At 32.5% G+C, this 20861-nt stretch overlaps 3 protein-coding genes across 37 annotated transcripts in view; 1 reads left to right on the plus strand and 2 right to left on the minus strand.

The window, feature by feature from the left end:
* Nucleotides 1-11702, plus strand: part of LOC122636634 (myosin heavy chain, muscle) — a 29018-nt gene extending 17316 nt beyond the window's left edge. For 12 of the 33 annotated variants that reach the window (XM_043828060.1, XM_043828059.1, XM_043828061.1 and 9 more), the window contains exons 13-25: nucleotides 199-319; nucleotides 1655-1918; nucleotides 3439-3648; nucleotides 5953-6326; nucleotides 6412-6640; nucleotides 6729-7012; nucleotides 7631-7709; nucleotides 7987-8716; nucleotides 8836-9197; nucleotides 9279-9674; nucleotides 9804-10148; nucleotides 10306-10554; nucleotides 11592-11702. In XM_043828060.1, the coding sequence (XP_043683995.1) occupies nucleotides 199-319; nucleotides 1655-1918; nucleotides 3439-3648; nucleotides 5953-6326; nucleotides 6412-6640; nucleotides 6729-7012; nucleotides 7631-7709; nucleotides 7987-8716; nucleotides 8836-9197; nucleotides 9279-9674; nucleotides 9804-10148; nucleotides 10306-10554; nucleotides 11592-11675 (3727 nt within the window). In that variant the 3' untranslated portion in view covers nucleotides 11676-11702. Of the gene's footprint in view, nucleotides 1-198; nucleotides 320-1045; nucleotides 1164-1654; nucleotides 1919-3438; nucleotides 3649-5952; nucleotides 6327-6411; nucleotides 6641-6728; nucleotides 7013-7218; nucleotides 7298-7630; nucleotides 7710-7986; nucleotides 8717-8835; nucleotides 9198-9278; nucleotides 9675-9803; nucleotides 10149-10305; nucleotides 10555-10729; nucleotides 10798-11591 lie in introns of all 33 variants that reach the window. The other 21 variants (XM_043828081.1, XM_043828074.1, XM_043828073.1 and 18 more) reach the window with 6 other exon arrangements.
* A 598-nt stretch (nucleotides 11703-12300) lies between these two features.
* Nucleotides 12301-15218, minus strand: LOC122636644 (cytochrome b5-related protein). 2 transcript variants are annotated; one of them, XM_043828107.1, is made up of 6 exons: nucleotides 14879-15218; nucleotides 14375-14649; nucleotides 14024-14297; nucleotides 13664-13955; nucleotides 13393-13608; nucleotides 12301-13298 (listed from the first exon to the last, which is right to left on the minus strand). In XM_043828107.1, exons 2-6 carry the CDS (start codon nucleotides 14612-14614, stop codon nucleotides 13022-13024), a joined length of 1299 nt encoding a protein of 432 aa, XP_043684042.1. In that variant the 5' UTR covers nucleotides 14615-14649; nucleotides 14879-15218; the 3' UTR covers nucleotides 12301-13021. The 2 variants fall into 2 exon arrangements, with proteins under 2 accessions (XP_043684042.1, XP_043684041.1); XM_043828106.1 differs by having other exon boundaries at nucleotides 14836-15218.
* Nucleotides 15219-15753: 535 nt separating this feature from the next.
* LOC122636643 (protein yellow-like) lies at nucleotides 15754-20289 on the minus strand. 2 transcript variants are annotated; one of them, XM_043828103.1, is made up of 6 exons: nucleotides 20173-20289; nucleotides 18590-18887; nucleotides 17383-17798; nucleotides 17024-17201; nucleotides 16686-16897; nucleotides 15754-16426 (listed from the first exon to the last, which is right to left on the minus strand). In XM_043828103.1, the coding sequence occupies exons 2-6, from the start codon at nucleotides 18870-18872 to the stop codon at nucleotides 16103-16105; spliced, it is 1413 nt and encodes a 470-aa protein (XP_043684038.1). In that variant the 5' UTR covers nucleotides 18873-18887; nucleotides 20173-20289; the 3' UTR covers nucleotides 15754-16102. The 2 variants fall into 2 exon arrangements, with proteins under 2 accessions (XP_043684038.1, XP_043684040.1); XM_043828105.1 differs by lacking the exons at nucleotides 18590-18887; nucleotides 20173-20289 and adding an exon at nucleotides 18058-18277 and having other exon boundaries at nucleotides 15755-16426; nucleotides 17383-17802.
* Nucleotides 20290-20861: the final 572 nt, after the last annotated feature.

Here is a 20861-nt window from a genome sequence, read left to right on the forward strand (position 1 = left end):
CTTGTAATCGTTATTGATTTTATAAAAAATATCATGATGCGACGATGAGACCAATGTGGGGCCAATGAAGAAAAGGAATAAGTCCAAAAGGAGAGAGAAACTTAGGAAATGGCAGATATAAAATCCATGAAAGTTGTGTTACCCTTGTATTAATTCTTCCATACACCTGTTTGTCCCCTGTTCAACCCTAAACCTTAGGTACAAGATCTTGGCACCTGCAGCAGTTGATAAATGCGGTGGAGATCCAAAGAAGGCTGCCGCAGCAATTTTGGAAGGGTCTGGTCTTGATCCTGATCAATACCGTCTTGGACATACCAAGGCACGTTATCCTTGTGCAAATGAGAGTTTCGTCTCGAGAATTTTGATCAAAAGAGACATTTTGATCATTAAGAGTCGATGTTAATGCGCTAAGATTGACGAGGCAACAACGATTTCTTTCTTAACCTTGGCATTAATGAAAGAATTCCCAGTGCTTTGCTATAAATACATAAATTTTCAGTTATTTTCACAAATAGCATAAGTTTATTCCAGCTATGCCAAATAAATTAGTGAAATATTTCGTAAATTATATGTTTGTATGTATGTGTATATATATATATATATATCTACGGTGAACTTAGTTGATCGATGTTGTCTCATACGAAACAATCGACTCGTCTCAGATGTTAAGGATTAAGTAATTAATGAACAAATAACAACCTGCCTCTCGTGATTGAATACGTAATAACAAAAGATAATGCAGATTTTCGAGAGAACAGATTTTTTAAAGATTTTTAAAAATACTTTCTACATGTATCTTATTATCTTATAATTTAGAAAAGGTTCTTTCGAAAATGATGCGATCGTTGTCCAATTCGTTGATTCTAATAACTCAAAATAAAAAAGAAAAGAAAATAAGAAGGGATTTATCTTTACAAACAGCAAAGAGACGCTGTGAGATAAATTACTCTAACCTTTTTGTGATCATTTTTGTTTGTTCCGTACCCGTACCTGACTATCCAAACCGCAATAAATGTAATTATACAACAACGACGCAACAACACAGATACAAAATTCTGTGCGCCAATGCCATCAAAGAACCTTGCGAACCGCTAAAGGCAACTCAGCTGATCCTCGACGCTATCAATTTGGAACCTGACCAATATCGTATGGGTCTTACCAAGGTACTTGGATACCTTTGGGTCGCAAGAGAAATGCCTTAACAGAATCTTAGACCAAGGACTGTGCTTTTCTAATCATGCGAATCTTATTTTACTAATCATTGATATATCCTTTATTTCTAGCAAAACGTTATTACTGCTTCACTCTGCCTTGTCGTGTGAAATTATAAATAAGAACTTTGTATCCTGACTTTAATATCGATTTTATCGCTGTTTAATACTTAATTGTTTATTTGCATCAATGTGAAAATCTTAAGTATACCATGAGTGTTGATCTTACTTTGAAGTATTGCACGATTGGATTGATTTAAACATGAAAACGGAAGAAAAGTTTGTTGATTATTTCACCAAAGATCTAATCAAGAATACATATTACAATTAGTAATAAAATAATTAAATAGAAAATTATTATGATAATTATAATGAAATAATCAACATACTCCGATCATTATGGACAATGATTCTATCTGATTGTAAATCTTCGACGATAACAGGTATTCTTCCGTGCCGGAGTCTTGGGTCAGATGGAAGAACTTCGTGACGAACGTTTAGGCAAGATCGTATCCTGGATGCAAGCCTTTATTCGAGGTTATCTCTCGCGTAAAGATTACAAGAAACTACAAGATCAACGTTTGGCCCTTGTCGTTGTCCAAAGAAATTTGAGAAAGTATCTTCAACTTCGTACCTGGCCATGGTGGAAATTATGGCAAAAGATCAAACCTCTTCTCAATGCTACCCGTATCGAGGACGAATTGGCTGTAAGTTTTATAGAAATCCTCATTATTTCTTACTCGAAGGATTCAACCATTTTAATATAAATTCAAAATTACGTCAACTAGGATCAGATGATCTCATTCCCATAACTTTGACTATAAAAATGATCAATTATTTGATTTATCATTCGTGTTTATGCTATCTTCAAAGAAACCGATGATGATACCAAATGTCGATCAATTTTTGGAACACGGTATAATAATCTTGCTTAGAAAAATATACTTCGAGAGAAGTTTGAGATTTTTTTCAAGAGTTTCGCCTCCTCTTCGTTTCTTCGTTTCCAGAGATTTCCTGGCAAGTTTATTTACACGTTTGGCAGACTTTCTCCTCTTCTGTGTATTCAATTTATACCAATGGCAAATTTTGCAAAGAGAGATATGAAAAGTATTATATAGAAGAATACACACAACAACGATTATACGTGTTAGAAAAAAGATCTTCAACATTTTCTTTACGAGGAGCTCTTCGAGCATATATTCTTAGATACGTGTTTGCTAAAAAGGCACTCTCTGCCTATTCTCATTTCATATTACGTGATCCAAAAATAGAGAAGGACATTTGGTGCATGAATCAGAATCTTACTACGATCCTTTCTCATCTATAAATGTCAGATTGCAAAGGCATTGTCCGAAAATCAATGATTATTATTATCATCATGATCATCGTTATTATAAAATAGTAGAGTACCTTGTACGAGTTAAAAAAGATTGATTTATTAATCGTCAGATATCTTTCATATATGATTTATATTAACCAACAAATTATAATTGACTGATAATAACTAATTATCCAAGTTATTTATGTAAACTGTATAAGAAACCAATCTGTTTTCGAAACAATATCTTAAAAAGTAAGATAGCAAATACGAGATAATAAATATCGATGAGAAAGTTGATCCACGATTGACCTGCTGGAATCTAAAAAGAGACGAGATCTCGATTCTGGAAGACATTGCTGGCCCTTCCGGGGAACATCGTCGTTTCTAATTTTGTCGATTTCGTTCTCTCTCTCTCTCTCTCTCTCTCGCTCGCTCGCTCGCTCTCTTTTCTACCCTATCCCTACTACCATCATTGGAGGAGATCCGTTCTAAATATTTTTATACGAATATACACCACTGGAGTGGTGGTGGGGATGGTTCTCATACTCTTCCTCGAGAAGCAAGCCAAATGGATACGAGGGGGATTTTGGGTAGAAAAGTTGAGCATCGGGTAAACGAGAATCCAGTTGGAAACGCGAACTCGTTCCGACCTTTTCGAAATTGAAGCCTCTTAATCTTAGCTATAACGAAAACGAATATAATCGATAGGAAAAAAAATATTTTTTTTCCTTACGATATTTCCGAACAATTGTTTTCTTTTCCTTCGAATTTTCTTTTCTTTTTTTATCTTCCTATTCTGTGTGTGAATAAATTAATATTATTATCAAAATGGGCGATACTGTGCTTATGGAGAACACAAAAACCTTAATAAATGGCGAACGACTAGACGGTGAATTACAATTGCAGGCACTCGAAGAGAAAGCAAAGAAAGCGCAAGAAGCCTTTGAAAAGGAAGAAAAACTTCGTAAGGAACTTGAAGAACAAAACGCCAAACTTACCACAGAAAAGAATGCCTTGCAACGGCAATTGGATGGTGAAAAGGGTTCGCTTTCGGAATACATGGAGAAGTCCTTGAAACTTGCTGCACAGAAAGCTGATATGGAATCTCAACTTCAAGTAAGTTATTTTCAGTATATTATCTGTTTATTTTAATTAGTCATTTCTCCCATTAATTATTCCTATGATTATTACAATAACTTTTACCAGAATAATATACAAAACAAACAACGTTTCCAAACAAAAATCTAATCGTAGCAAAAGCCAAATCTTGCGAGTTAAATTTGAATCCAGAAAAATATTGCAACATTTTTGGAATAGTAACTTAAATAAAAATCTAATCGAAGATAATATTTGGAACTAAAAAAAGATTAATAATAATATAATTAATAATATACAAGGTAGTTGTAGGAATTAATCAATGAAAGAGCTAAGCCATTAGTCAGACACATCCTCGATGTTTTTGGAGAAATAATTTAAATAAAAATCTAGCCGAAGATAATATTCGAAATCAGAAAAATGTTACCTATAAGATAGTGTATAGGAATTAATCAGTAGAAAAGCTAAATTATTAGCCAAAAAACATCCTCAACATTTTTAAAAAAGTGATTTACATAAAAATCTAGTCGAAGATAATATTTGGATTGATAAGGTGACCGTAACGATTGATCGATTAAAATTAATTAAAAAAACGTAACCTCAATATTTGAGGAAAATTAATTCAAATAAAATCTTAGCAAGAGAAAATAAAATTTGACACGAGCGAGAAGCCAGAGAAACGTTACTTCTGACGATGATGAGTTGAGATCAGTAGGTGGTGGTAATAAGTAGAGGAGCTATGCTATTAGTCAGACGCATCCTCCGCATTTTTGGAGCTTTCAGTAGACGGCCATTTTTCTTTTGGTCCGAGTCATCCGATTACATCGACTCTTATTCGGTCATTTATATGCGTATTCTAAAATTATTCTCACAAGTTATAATCGGACGCGCGTACGTCGACGTTATAAGAAATGGAGAAAAAAAGGAAAGGAGAGATATGTAAGCAGAAAAAGAGACAGGAAAAAGAAAATGGGGGAGGTAGAGATAAGATCGGTTCGACTTAGTCATTCTCAAAGAAAGAAAATAAAAGAAACGAAAAGAAGAAGATGAAGAAGAAAATCACTGTAATAACTTTCTAGAAAGAAAAAAAAAAAAAAAAAAAAAAGCAGATGATTTCCTTCCTCTGGAACGGTTCGGTTAAAACGCGAAAGAAGAAATTTTATGACCGAGCTTCATCGTGCAACCCATTCCAGCATTCCACACTCAATCTATTTTTACCAGAGATTTTTTTCCTCAACTCTCCGGATTATTCATAGTTCTTCTTTTAAACTTTTCCCTTCAAATTTTCATTTTATCATTTTGATTTAATCTAGAGAACCGATCTTGATTATTATTAATCATCTCGACGAAACCTAGTGAAGTTAATTATGAGGCTGATAATTAATCGATTCTCAAACTAATATGTAAAATGTAGATTTTCTTAATAGAGGGAGAGTTCATTCGTGTCCCGATTGAATATATAAGAGACTCCATTTACGGGCAGGAAGAAGGAAAATGGAAGAAAGAGGGAGAAATGAGAGAAACGTAGGACGAAGGAGGAGGGAGAACTCTCTCATTCTCTCACTCTCTCACTCTCTCTCTCTCTCTCTCTCTCTCTCTCTCTCTCTCTCTCTCTCTCTCTGAGAGAGTATTTTGCCTCCCGACTTCCTCCCGCTCCAAATTTAGATCCAACGATCCCAGATTCCAGGTTATTAAAAGAGGGCGTGGCACCTACGTGCTGGAGGAGACGAGAAAACGAAGGAGGATAACAGGTGTAGGGTATTTATACTTTGGATTAGGTGTGTAGTGTATGCGTCATTTAGCAAGTCATCTTCATCATCGTTATCCTCGTCATCGTTGCTCCTTCATATCAACCTCTTCTTCTACTTCTTCTTCGGCTTCTTCTTCTTCTTCTTCTTCTTCTTTCTCACACCACTTTCAAAGTTTTTTCCACTCAAAAGTGCACTTGGCATCCTCTTCCATCCAGACTTCGTAGTAAGTTACACGATGATGGATGACGAGAGATGGTAGATCATGCCAAAATAATCCTCCTCTCTTTTTCTTTATTTTCTGTCTCTGTCGATTAATTCGAACGTTACCCAACGTTAGGTAACTCATCATGTCACGACACGTCAGACGTATGCGCTGGCTGATGAATCCAATGAAATAATTAGCACTCTTAGAGGACAGCATGACGTAACTTTGAATTAGTGAGGATATTAGTAGGAACTTTTAGAAAGAAATTGGACAGATAGCGATTAAAATAGGTGAATTATTAATGACTATGTTTGTGCGATTAAATGATTGATTCCATTATCTAAATGAGTTCATCTATTATTTTTTTAGGATCTTAATGACAGGTTCAAGGAAGAAGAAGACGCAAGAAACAATCTATTCCAAAATAAAAAGAAACTCGAGCAAGAGGTAGCTGGTTTGAAGAAAGATATCGAGGATCTAGAACTTAATCTTCAAAAATCTGAACAAGACAAGGCTACGAAGGATCATCAGATTCGTAACTTGAATGACGAGATTGCTCATCAAGATGAATTGATTAATAAATTGAATAAAGAGAAGAAGAACCAGGGTGAGATCAATCAAAAGACGGGCGAGGAACTTCAAGCAGCCGAGGACAAAGTCAATCACCTTAACAAAGTTAAGATCAAACTCGAGCATACTCTCGACGAGCTTGAGGATTCTTTGGAACGTGAAAAGAAATCTCGGTGAGAGATTTTACTTTGAAATTGTCTTTTCTTTCTTCTTCTTCTTGAAAATCAAGTGAACGAATCTTATTTATTTATTTATTAGCGCTGACGTTGAGAAAGCAAAGAGGAAAGTAGAAGGTGACTTGAAATTGACCCAAGAAGCTGTAGCCGATTTAGAAAGGAACAAGAAGGAACTAGAACAAACTATTCAACGCAAAGACAAGGAACTCTCGTCGCTGACTGCTAAATTGGAAGATGAACAATCGTTAGTAGGCAAACTTCAGAAACAGATTAAGGAACTCCAAGCTAGAATCGAAGAACTCGAGGAAGAGGTAGACCCTTAAAAGTTTATATGAACATCATTTTTCTTGAAGATAATCTTATCGGTATTTATCCATTACAAATTGTATTACTTTAAAGATCGAAGCAGAACGTGGAGCTCGTGGCAAAGCTGAGAAACAACGTAGCGACCTTGCACGTGAATTGGAAGAACTTGGTGAACGTCTCGAGGAAGCTGGTGGTGCTACCTCTGCTCAAATCGAATTGAATAAGAAGAGAGAGGCCGAACTTAGCAAGTTAAGGAGAGATCTCGAAGAAGCTAATATTCAACATGAAGCTTCTCTTGCTAGTTTACGCAAGAAACATAATGATGCCGTTGCTGAAATGGGAGAACAAATCGATACGCTTAACAAGTTGAAGGCTAGGTAAGAATACTTGATAATAATGATATATCTTATTTGTTTAAATAAAACAACGATCAAAAAAAAAAAAGAGCTACAATTATGACAGTACATATATTTTGCATTGGTATATGAAGAGATGCCGACTTGTTTAGAAACTTTTCAAAATTTCTTTCTTTAGAACGAACGAATTATTTGTTAGCACAAAAGTAATTTGAAGTTTTTGATAGGGCCGAAAAGGGCCGCCATGACATCCACGCCGAGCTGAATAATTCTCGCGCCGCGACGGATCAAGTTTCTAGGGAGAAGGTATATTTGAAAAAAAAAAAAAAAAAAAAAAGAAATGTCTTTGCGAATGCTGTCCACAAAGTTTTTTCTTCTTTTTCTTTTTTTTTGTTCCTCGTATTTTTTTTCAGAATTCCAAAACGAAGTCGAGAATGTAACATGTATCATTTCCCTTGAAGAATCATCTTCTTCGCTGCACGATGAATAAACATGTCCTTATATAAACTTGTCCTTAATGATATGAAAGAGAGAATTTTTCTGTGAACTGTCTCTTATATTTTCTTGTTGTGTAATATTTGTTGATAATATTATTAACTTAATCTACCTCTTTTTCCAATATTTTCTATAATCAATCAGGACCGAAAAAGAAAAGGTTCAGTACTTCAGCGAGTTGAACGACCTTCGTGCTACGGTTGATCATCTCAGCAATGAAAAGGTAAGACCCTTGTATCCCAAATAATATTTCCTAGCGCATAAATGCGCACTAACGCAACTAACAGCTTTGCCAAGCAGCTTACAAGGATGATGGAATATGAAAGAGGATACCTTAGGATGTCATTTGAGAAATTCTACAATTCGAGTGAGTTTTATTAAGGGAACTAGGCCTTTCTCGCTTGTTTCTGCGTTACATTGCTTGCTTGCTTCTTGCTTATGAGTCATTATTAAAATTAAAAAAGCAAAACAACTAATACGAACGTCTAAACTTTCAACAGGCCGCCCAAGAAAAGATTGTAAAACAATTGCAACACCAACTGAACGAAACCCAAGGCAAGTTAGAAGAAGTTAATCGTACATTGAATGACTTCGACGCAGCGAAGAAGAAATTGTCGATCGAGAACAGTGACCTGTTGCGCCAATTGGAGGAAGCCGAATCTCAGGTTAGTCAATTGTCGAAGATCAAGATCTCGTTGACGACACAATTGGAAGATACAAAGAGGCTTGCTGACGAGGAATCAAGAGAACGTGCTACGCTTCTTGGTAAATTCCGTAATTTGGAACACGACTTGGACAATATTCGCGAACAAGTTGAAGAAGAAGCTGAGGGTAAAGCAGATCTCCAAAGACAATTGAGCAAGGCTAACGCCGAGGCTCAATTATGGCGTACGAAATATGAATCCGAAGGAGTAGCCAGGGCTGAGGAACTCGAAGAGGCCAAACGAAAACTTCAAGCTCGACTTGCTGAAGCCGAGGAAACGATCGAATCCCTCAACCAAAAGGTCATTGCTCTAGAAAAGACAAAACAGAGGCTTTCGACCGAAGTCGAGGATCTTCAAATCGAAGTCGATCGTGCCACTGCTATCGCCAATGCCGCTGAAAAGAAACAGAAGGCATTCGACAAGATTATTGGCGAATGGAAACTCAAAGTTGATGATCTTGCCGCTGAACTGGATGCCAGTCAAAAGGAATGTCGTAATTACAGTACCGAGCTCTTCAGGCTCAGAGGTAAATTTTTGTCATTTTCTTTTTCTTTTTCCTTTTTTCTCTGTTTTTTTTTTTCTTTTTTCTTTTAAATAAAATTTTAATAAAATACATTTAACCCGCGACGTTTGTATCCTAATCAGGTGCCTATGAGGAAAGTCAAGAACAATTGGAAGCTGTGCGCCGTGAAAACAAGAATCTCGCCGACGAGGTGAAAGATCTTTTGGATCAAATAGGTGAGGGTGGACGTAACATTCATGAAATCGAGAAGGCTAGAAAACGTTTGGAGGCCGAGAAAGATGAACTCCAAGCAGCATTGGAGGAAGCTGAAGCAGCTTTGGAACAAGAAGAGAACAAGGTACTCAGAAGCCAATTAGAATTGAGCCAAGTAAGACAAGAAATCGATCGTCGTATACAAGAGAAGGAAGAAGAATTTGAGAACACAAGGAAGAATCATCAACGAGCTCTTGACTCCATGCAAGCATCTCTCGAAGCAGAAGCCAAGGTACGTAAATGGAAACTTTGAATAAAAGCTTTGAAAGAACAAAAAGATTGTTGTCATCTCTGATTGAAATGTTCATTTCAGGGCAAAGCCGAGGCACTTCGTATGAAAAAGAAATTGGAAGCTGACATTAACGAATTAGAAATAGCTTTGGATCACGCAAACAAAGCTAATGCCGAAGCTCAAAAGAATATTAAGAGATATCAGCAACAATTGAAGGATGTACAGACAGCTTTGGAAGAGGAACAACGTGCACGTGACGAAGCAAGAGAACTTCTTGGTATCTCTGAACGTCGTGCTAATGCACTTCAAAATGAACTTGAAGAAAGCCGTACGCTTCTGGAACAGGCCGATCGTGGTCGCAGACAGGCCGAACAAGAATTAGCAGATTGCCACGAACAATTGAACGACCTCAGTGCTCAAAATGCTTCCATCTCTGCTGCTAAGAGAAAACTTGAAGCTGAATTGCAGACTCTCCATGTAAGTTAAAAATATAATTCTTTTTTAATCATATATTATCTAGTTTAGATAAAATATCGATTATATATACATTTGTATATATATATATATATTTTTTTTTTTCAATATTGAAATTGTCTTTTCTCTCAGTCTGATCTCGACGAACTTCTAAACGAAGCCAAGAACTCCGAAGAGAAAGCTAAGAAGGCAATGGTCGATGCTGCACGATTGGCTGACGAACTCCGAGCTGAACAAGATCATGCTCAAACGCAAGAAAAACTTCGCAAGGCTCTTGAGACACAGATCAAGGAACTCCAAGTTCGTCTTGATGAAGCTGAAGCGAATGCTTTGAAGGGCGGCAAGAAAGCAATACAGAAGTTGGAACAACGCGTACGTGAATTGGAGAATGAACTTGATGGTGAACAAAGGAGACACGCTGATGCTCAGAAGAATCTTCGCAAATCTGAACGACGCATTAAGGAACTTAGCTTCCAGGTATGATCCTATTTACCTGTTTTGTCTCGTTCGGTATATCTAAATCTCTAAACAATTTCATTAATAATCCACTAAATCAACACTAGATACTATCCCATCTAGATCGTTTAATTATAAATTATTTGAAACAATACTAATGTGATTTGTTATCTTCTAGGCTGATGAAGATCGTAAGAATCACGAACGCATGCAAGACCTTGTCGACAAACTTCAGCAGAAGATCAAGACATACAAGAGGCAGATCGAGGAAGCAGAGGAAATCGCTGCATTGAATCTTGCCAAGTTCCGCAAGGCTCAACAAGAGCTTGAGGAAGCCGAAGAGAGAGCCGACTTGGCTGAACAAGCTATTACCAAATTCCGCACTAAAGGTCGCGGAGGAAGTGCCGCACGCGGATTAAGCCCAGCGGTAAGGAATTGTTTCGTCTCTTTAATTTTTTCATCGTCTCAAAACACATTTTATTTCTATAGCTTCAGATAAGAAAGAAAAAAAAAAACTTTCCATAGTCTCTCTCGGTTAGGTGTCCCATTTTTCTTGAATCGTCTGATAGAAAATATATCTTTCATTCTGTGTCCCTGTATAGCCGCAACAGAAGGCCCGCAAGGCGGCGCCCTCCGCGATGGAGTAAAAACACAGCGTTGCTGGGTCCATGTAAGTTAGTTGAAGAAAAGAAATCATAAAACGAGAAAAAAGTAAACGTCTCTCTTTTGATTTGCCTTCAAAACGAATATTTACTCCAACCAACAAGAACAAAAAATACCACCCTTAATTTCTCGTTGTCCTTATATCCTGTGTCTCAAGAGTTTTCGTCAAATAGCTTATTTCTTCGTTATTAACTTCGTTATTAATTCATCCCTGGATCATTCAATTTTCAAAATACATGATGATTATAATAATCTGTTATAAGTGTCACTCTCTCTCTCTCCCTCTCTCTCTCTCTCTTTAAAGGTGTAGATTGAAAGAATTTTTTTTTTTTTATTTATTAGACAGTGCAAGAAAATTAAGTCATATCCAAGTTTTCAATGTGTCCGTGTTCATAGTGTTAGTAACACACAATAATAATAATAATAATAATAATAATAATAATAATAATAATAATAATCATAATCATAATACTTGTTAAATAATACATAGCCGTTATATTGATGTATTATAAGAGGGAGATAGGACATCCCTTTTGATAAGATTTGAATTCGTTGAATTTTTTGTTGTTTTGAGTGCTCTGCCATAGTCGATTAATTAATTAATTAGAAAATCATAGTGATATTCGAAAGGAGAACACAAAACTGCACAGAACTACGTGCCATATGTATACTTCTCTTTCGAAATAGTGCCAAAAAAGACTTACGATAAAAGTCGTGAATTTTTTAATTGAAATTTAATTTTTATAATATACATCCTCCATTTTAATTTATATAATCTTTTCTTTTTTTGTTTTTTTACAGCCACACCGACCTGCGTTCAAGCCCCAGTTCGATGGTTCCGCATTCCCGCCACGCTTCGACCTACAGCCCGATGGTGATTTGTAAAGATCGATAAAGAATTAATTAACCCAACAAAAACAACGACAACAACAACAAATCGTCCATGGATTTTTATTGCAAAACGAAAGAAAGAGAAACAAATGGATCGAGTTCGTGAGAACATTTATTTATCACGGCATCGTCGTCTCACTGTTTTACATAATAATAATAATAATAATAATAATAATAATGATAATGATAATGATAATGATAATGATAATAATGATGATAATAATAATAATAATAGATTTCTAATAAATCTGTTATTGTTATTAATATGCCGTTCAATTTAATATTATATCTATATTTCAAATAATTAATAAGTATCTATAACTTTTTCATTCGGAATAAATTCAATCAAATAATAAGATATATTCTAAACGGCAAATTATTTAAAAAGAAATGAAAATAAAAATAATGGAAGAAATGATTTGGATATAACATGCTCGAATTATTGAAAAAAAAAAAAAAGAAAGAAAGAAATAAATGATCTAAGAGAAAGATCCACTCGAGCTAAGGGTCGAGGGAGGGAGAGAGAGAGAGAGAGTGAGTGAGAGAACGCGTGAAAGAGTGGGAGAGCAAGAGAGAGAGAAAGAGAAAGAAAGAGAGAGAGAGAGAGATAAAACGGAGCTACGAGCAGAACAATGAGAGGCGAGAGCCAACGAGAGATATATTTGTTATATTTACATACATATATACATACATACAAAGATAAACAAATATACACACATGCATATCTCTTCATGCATACCCAAGAAAAACCAGCCGCAAACAAACAGAAAATCAAAAATGACAGATTTATGAACGAATATTAATGAAGAAAAATATATAAAGAAACGATATATAAAAAAAATATACACGCGAACATGATGGAAAGAAACTATGCGATAAATTTATATAATCGCAATTAAACGCAATCGATCGATGCTTATGATAAATCAAATAAAATATCTCATTGCACCGATCATCCGGACGATTATCCTATCCTATAAACTTAATTGTAATTTATAAAGAGAGACCGAAGTATGTATTTATTAAAGTAAATAAGCAATAAATAAAGTTAAGAAAACATCGTCATGCGAAATAATTTGCTTCTTGAAATGCGTTTTCTCTTAGGTTTATTTTTTTTGCTCGATTATTAAAGATTCTTTTTATTGAAAATATTATTTATTACTTAAAGAAAATTTAATGGAAGGATTGAAAAATCTTCGATAATAAATATACCGACAGAACTTGTTCGAATCGTTGATAAATTACCGATAGTACTTATTACAATCTACAATATCGATTAATTTAATTACTTTCGAAAAGTAATTATACTTATATCTATTATTATCTAATTAACAAAGATATTATCTATGATTCTTTTTACATTCTACTCGAGCCAATTGTTTGAATTGTCCTTTCAAAAGTTCCCATTGCGTCCATCTTTTAGTACTTATACCAAATTCTTTACAAGTTTGTAGAAAAGCTGGCATAGTCAAAGGTAGATACGAATGATCGACTGCCGGTAACAAATGATGTAAACCATGGGAGCCAAAATTGGTTAATACTAAGAGTGGAACATCGTCGATAATTTCACGTTCTCTAACAGCATCCAATTCGAGTAGACCCCAATCCAAGTTTTCCCTTAAATTAATACTCGATTTTGAGTAAACCAAATCATAAAATGATTAAAAAAAAATAATAATAATAATAAGAAGAAGAAGAAGAAAAAACAAACCGATAAATATCTCCATCGTGAAATATATTTGGATGATGATGAGCAGCGTTAAATCCGATGAAACTAAATATGAAACTACTTATCAAAATGATTATTATCCATGTTTGAAAAGCAACAAATATACTTGGTGCAACAAATGACATAGCAATTGGGAGAATGAAAGGTACTATGTCTCTAACTTCCACTGTTCCATATTCCCATATCACTGAATAGTACCTATGAAAAAAAATGAAATTATACAAATTATTTGATAATATAAAATTCTAATTACCTTTTGACTCCTTGTTGAATGAATGTCAATGCATAAATAATAGGACTAGAAAGTTGGGAAATAAAACTTATGATGATATTCTTATTTTTATCTGGTAACCATTTCAGTAATGGTTCGATAGCATAAATTTCATAATCCCAAAGAGTATTTGGATAAAGATGATGACTCAAAACATGTGTGATTCGCCAGTCTTTGGATGACATTAAACTGAGATCAAAATAATACATACGAAAGTTATCTCTCATATGAAAATAATTATGACCAATGACTGCAGTCCATGCCAAGAAAAATCCTAAGAATGAAGAAAAAAGATTTTATATATATATAATTTTTTTTTTTTTTTTTTTTTTTTTTCTTTACCAGCAATAATGATTGCAATAAATGACAGAATATGAGAATAGGCAGCAGCCAAACAGAAGAAAACTGTCGCAGCAAAGAAAGAATCAGCAATGAAATTAGAAACTTTCGAAGGTCGATGAAAATCTACGTCTTTGAGAGCCTCTAAAGCACGTTTCTTGAAAGTACGATAGAAACCGTTAGGTTCAAAAGTTAATGGTATTGATCTTAGCGTGGTTGCATCACGAATATAAAATTTGGGTAAAATTCTTTCAGCTTTTTCTGTTAGATGATGTGCCTAAAGATAAAGAAAAGTAATTTTGTTAAATAATTTTCTAAAGTTAACATAAATCATGTATGAATGAATGAATTCACCTCGAAAGCTTCAGTGATGTCAGTGCCTTTGGTAAGAGTAATCCATTCGGCACCACCAGGATGAGATTTAGCAAAAGTTCGTAAATCGTATAAACCATTCCTGATTCTCCAGAGTCCTTCAGCACCATCTTGCTGAGTTCTTCCTTTTAAAAATCCATACGGTGTCTTTATAATTTCATTTCTAGCCAATGGATAAACTAGACCTGGTATAGAACTGTTAATCTTCTGCTTATTGGACATTTTTCTTTTAATTTCCTTTATTGTTCCAATGACTACTGCAAGATTGAATAAAAATCGTATCATCAAATTAATAATTATTAATTATAATAAAATTAGTAATTAAAATTAATGATTAATTAATTTTATGGTAATTAATAATTAAATAAAGTTAAAAGTATAATTCTAATAGATTTTGTAAGAAAGAAAAATTTTTTAATATATTCTTTTTTTTGTTTACATACATTAGAATGAAAATTTTATTCTATGATTGAAACAATACTTGGCCACTTAATTTTAACTTGAAACTTTCATTAATAGCACACAATAACAAACAAATCGAACTGCCCTCAGGAAATAAAAACAACTTAATTAATTTATAAACAATAATGTATAAATGATAAAAAGCGAGGAATGCAATGGTAACACTTTCTTCGAATATATTATATAAATAATGTCGATTTCTCGCTTATATAGTTCCTTCGTCAAAAAAAAAAAATACGTCCAAGCTAATCTTTAACCTTAATGACCTTTAATCAGCCATTGAAAGTGATTGATTAAATAAATATTGTGTGTTTTATGGTAAATATATATCTACATATAATGTTTAATAATAATACTGTTATTATAGAAATAATAATAGACTTAAATTTATAAATCGGTATAGAGAGTTAATATAAATTAATTATCTAATAAAGTGTTAATTATTAAACATTTTTTTTCCTTAAGTATATCTCATAGAAAAATTTATATACGGGATTTTTATCATTGAACATTAAATATGTTATCAGCATATCAGTAATAAAGAATACAAAATTGCAATTGTTATTACATTCCGTATGTGTGTCTACTGTATATATATATACACATTGTACATATATATACATATATATATCTATATTGGAAATAATGTTGAAAAATTCTTAGATGTGGCAGTGTAAAGCAAATACGTAAACTCGAATATATACACAAGTAACTCTTATATAATATTTCATTCCATATAAATTGCGTTACAAGACTTGGATTTAATAGAAAAAACTATATCTTAATTCCGAATATAAATTGTTTTGTAAATCGTTCTAAGTTTTTTTAATCATGTAAACAACATTAATGTAATAAATAAGAGTATATTTTTATTTAATTTAAGTAATTCATATATCTGAATTAATATACAAATCATAAAATTAATGATAAAAACATACATGCATGCGCGCGTGCGTATCTGTGTATTCCGACATAATATACGGAAGATAGGAAAATAATGCGCACATGTATTTTTAAAAATATATAAACTGAAAAGATAAAAATGTAAAAATTTCAACATCGCGTTATATCCAAACCGCGTTGTTTAAATACCACGTTATACGAGAGTTAGCTGTATATACATTTCAAATAGAATTAGATTAAATTTAAGAGCATTGTACAAGAACCTATGAATCAAAAAAAAAATATGTATACCGATAACGTCGAATAGTCTTACTGACAACACATGAGAATGTTATGATTAAGATTTTATGAAAGAAAAAGGAAAAATAGCATTGTAATGATCAATGATCCAAACGTTTTAGATATATCACTAACTCCGGCACCATTATAATGTTGTTCTCTGTCCTTTTTTATCTCAGGAATTATATCATTTGTATCAATAAAGGACATTCCAGAATTATCTGGATTTTTCGATGAGATATCAAAGTCTTTCGAACAAACTGTATCACGAATGAGATCTTCTGTTGATCCAACCAAAATCCTGTAATTGTAATCATCAGGATCCAAACGAGAATACATGAAGATTGGTAAGCGATCTGATAAAATCCAAATGTTGCTCTTATGATCTATCTAAAAATAAAGAAATAAATGATTTTTAGTAAAGAATATTAATATGTTTGAATAATACCATACAATTGTTTCTTGTGTAATTATATTATATAAACAATTGTATTGTATTATAATATACAGAATTATATTAATTAAAATACAATATTATATTAATATGATAAAATTGTTTAAATATAAATTAATGTAGTTTATTAATCCAATATAATAAAAAAATATATGAAAAATATAATAAATATCAAAAAAAGAGATTCTTTATTACTTTCAAATCGTTGGGAAATATCATAGTGACGTTGTCGACGTAGACGAAACTTTGTTGTTGTAGACTAAACTTATTAGTAGGTCTCCAACAAGCAATAGCATTTAAGTTTGTTAAAGCATAGAACATGACGCCTGTATTTGGATCAATAAAGCTGACACTGCTCTGACCATTCGATCCACGAGAGCCAAGAGGTTGAAATTCATGAAAACTTTCTATAAAAATGAGAAAATCAAAATAAGATATAGATTGCCTTATTATTGCTAAATTAAATATATAGTAATATATAATAATATATAAGCTAAATAAATATATAGTATAAATGCGTGTGATTATTATACCAGGAGAATTAATACGTTCGGGATCTCGTAGAAGTTTTGTACTAACAGAAAACTCCATTGTACTAGATAATGGATGAAAATAAAGAGTACTGTATCCATCCGGAGTAGGTGCCAGAGCCATTCCAAAGATTCCATCAGTCCATACGAATGCTAGGCCAGATACATTGAAATTGCCTCCCTTTAAAATAAATTATAATATTATAACAATATTATTACGATATGATGATAAAAAAGATCTTTCTCTCTCTCTTTCTCTCTCAATTTCTTTCCGAGTATAATAAAAGAAAATTTGAACACATAATAGGAAAACACTGACTAAATATATTGTATCTAAGATAGAATAGTAATTATAAAATCACCTTAGGATCAGGATGAAAGAAGTGATGCTTAACAAGCCAAGACCGATCAAGTTTCCAAGAATAAACGACTAATCCTGGAGCACCGAGGTCGCCAAGATAAGCGTAAGTATCCTCGCAATTATAATCCTCGACAGCGATATTAGCAAAGAAAGAATCAGCCGTCCTTTGATCAGGAGGTATGATGAATTTTCGTAAGGGTGTATCATCTTTCAAATCATAAATGACTAATGCAGGTGGTACCCTTTGTTCTGGATTTCCCATAATATCAACTAATCCTGTGTCAAGAACCCAAAGTCTTGAACAACGATCGACTTTTAATCGAAAGGGTGATACCAGTTCTGGTGTTCCATTTCCGCTTCCATATTCGTGAGCTTCCCAAGATGGGTAAGGTATAAACGGTGGTGATTCTCGAGTATCTGAAATATACGTTATCTTTATAAATGATTTACTAGTAAATCAGAGTAATCAATTACACTATAACAAACGAGTTAACTTTTTAATAAAACCTTGTAGTTGTATGTATAAATATATATCTCTTTGTAAGACAGAATTTTACTTATTTACGTTACAAATAAGATATATAGAATTAAGCAAAAAAATTTGATAAGAACATTAGAAATAATTTAAACGGGAAAATACAAATTTAAAAAAAAAATAATTTTTCATGACTTCTTACATCAGAGTTGAATAAGGCATGATCTTCAATCTTTGGTTTATCTCTTCACAATTATCTACATTTCATTGCTTAAAGCATTTAGGTTATGCAACTGCATGCACTGTATAATAAGCTTCCTTATGTTCATAGATATAGTAAACGTAACTAAATTCTTAAAACTTGTCAACTCTTTTATAAATAACAACTGAACGTCATTTTACATGAATCATGTTTGTCTATCTATTTCAGTGGATCTCAAATTACAGTTCATATAAAATTTTCATTAATTTTATATCGACAAATATTTTTACCCTATTATCGTCAATATTTTTACATTTATTTAAAAATGTTTAAGAGTTAAAAGTGTTATACGTTTATTAGTGACAAATATTTACTTGCATAACATAAATAAAACGACATTATTGATAATACAATGAAACAAAAATTTCATCTATTTCTTTCGAATAATTTGAGCATCGCTGATCTCGCATGCAACCCGCGAAAATTTGAATTCTCAAACTAACTTAAACGATATGGAAATATAATTCGTACCATTAAGATTGATATAATTTAAACTAGCAGCAACTCCTCTTCTCCATCTCGGTACGGTCACAAAGATCCTGTTATCAGCGATATCCAAACCCAAAGGAAGATTATCCTCACGATTATAATCAGGAAATAATTTTTTGACATCGTCGTTTGGCCAATCATAATCGATCTCTTTCCATTGATAAGCTATTCGAAGATTACCAATCGCATCGATTGGTTGAAAGAGAAATCGATTATAAATGAAGAAAGAAATTAGCAGAAGGATGATTGGTTGAGAGTTCTGCATTGCGAAAACTGTTAACTAATCAAAATAACGAATATTTGTTAGCATATCAAAATGTAATATTTCATTGGTTAACCTCTTTTCTTGATTCTTATATGTTTTAACACACGACACTCCTCTTTCACTCTCTCACTCTTTCTCACTCTCTCTTTTTCTCTCTTTCTTTCTCTCTGTTACGAATAATACGACTAATTATTATTACGTTATTACGGTCAAACGTGAGTGTAATTTCGTATGTAATTAACGTATCATATATCAGGTCACCATGTTCTCGACACTGCATAATATTCATCTTTTTACGAGTTAATGAAACGCATCATTTTTAAAGGCACATGAGTATATACATATATCTATATACATATTCGTGAACGACAAATTTAAAACGTATTACTTTATCTCTTTTTCTTTTCCTTTTTCTTTCTATTTAAAATGTATAATAAATTTCAGTGCAATGACAAACACGAGAAAACTCCCACAATATAGCTTCATAAAATATTCATTAAGATAAGAAAAAAAAAAGGAAGATAAAGAGGAGGAAAAAACAGAAGTAACGTGGTAATACAACAAGTATAATCTTCTCTTCTCAGTTCATTTACATAGCTATCTATGTATTCATCTAAAATCTCTAATCTCACGGCATATACACATAAGAAGATGTACAGTGAAATAATAAAAAGATTGTGTAAGGAAAAAATGGAAAGTTAGAATCTCGTGAATCTAAGCGCGGGAAAATATATATCTTACGAATAGTGAATCTTTCGTAATGCTTTCATCGTTACGATCTACACTGAGAAAGTAAACTAAACTATATAAATATGTACATATATATATATATGTATATATAGTAATAATTATAATAATTATCTTATATATTTTCTATAATATAATTATTACAACATTAATAATATTATTATACATAGTATAGGTAGTAATGAATAGTGTGATTATATTAATAATTTTGTAATAATTATCTTTTAATAATTGTCACTATAATTTACTATTTGTATAATAAATTTTAGTATAATTTAAAAAAAATTTACTAATATATTTTATATATATATAATAATAAACAAATATATTGAATAATTATAACAAGAAAATAAATAAATAAAAAGAAATGAATATATAGAAACATGAAATTATAAACGCAGAACTTATACAAGGCACCTAACGATCGATAAAGATATCATCAGCATTAACTATCTCCGTTACCTACTTTTTATCATCCGATAGAACGATAAAAAAAAAAAAGAAAAACAAAAACAAATTATTTGTTCAACTAGTAAGCTAAATTATCAAATACCTTTTTTTCTTTTTACGCTTAATGTAGATTAACAAAAAAAAAATGCGTTAATTATATGATAAGAAGAATATATGATGTTAACACAACACTAGCACATTCACGACTGGCTCGTCGATTTTAAAAGAAACTAAGCAATGTTAGGCGAGCTGGTAACTAGTAGTAGGGATTCTATAAGTCCGTTGAAGGATATTATTTTCCTTGTTCGCGTCATCCTACTTTAATAATCAAGGTTCTCGAAGATATGCGAATGAAAAACCTGCTAAATTATTCCCTTCTCTTTTATTCATTTAATCAATGTATCGAGAATATTCGAATAAAGTATATTGGAGTGCGTATAGAGTATAGTAAAATATATTACATGTATGAAGTATATTAGATACATTGATTAAACTATATCGATTAGACAACGATTTCATTGAATTGTTAAATGATTAGAAATGATTAGAAATATTTCTTCAACGCATCTGACAAAAATAAAAAATACAAAGACAGAATGATTCTTTGGTGAACATAATAGAATCGACTGTTATCCCACGACTCTCCCATCTGACATTTTCTAAATGTTAATCCCGTCGAAAAAGTCGATCCTTTAAACTCCTCTGCTATGTTTCTGCTAAGAGTTTCTTCACTTCAATATTATCATTCGTTACAGTTAAAACAAAGATTATTTTTATCGATGGGTTTAAACG

Source organism: Vespula pensylvanica, chromosome 23, assembly GCF_014466175.1.
Source record: "Vespula pensylvanica isolate Volc-1 chromosome 23, ASM1446617v1, whole genome shotgun sequence".
Taxonomy (NCBI): Eukaryota; Metazoa; Arthropoda; class Insecta; order Hymenoptera; family Vespidae; genus Vespula; species Vespula pensylvanica.

Bases quoted from the DNA above. Each gene is read 5' to 3' on its own strand.
- LOC122636644 (XM_043828107.1), bottom strand. From the start codon at position 14,614: ATGTCCAATAAGCAGAAGATTAACAGTTCTATACCAGGTCTAGTTTAT. The intron at 14,298-14,374 runs GTGAATTCATTC...CTTTATCTTTAG, and splicing joins ACATCACTGAAGCTTTCGAG to GCACATCATCTAACAGAAAA. The intron at 13,299-13,392 runs GTTTGTTTTTTC...TATTAATTTAAG, and splicing joins CACGATGGAGATATTTATCG to GGAAAACTTGGATTGGGGTC.
- LOC122636643 (XM_043828103.1), bottom strand. From the start codon at position 18,872: ATGCAGAACTCTCAACCAATCATCCTTCTGCTAATTTCTTTCTTCATT. The intron at 16,898-17,023 runs GTATAATAATCA...TCATTTTTATAG, and splicing joins CGAACGTATTAATTCTCCTG to AAAGTTTTCATGAATTTCAA. The intron at 16,427-16,685 runs GTAATAAAGAAT...CTTTATTTTTAG, and splicing joins TATTTCCCAACGATTTGAAA to ATAGATCATAAGAGCAACAT.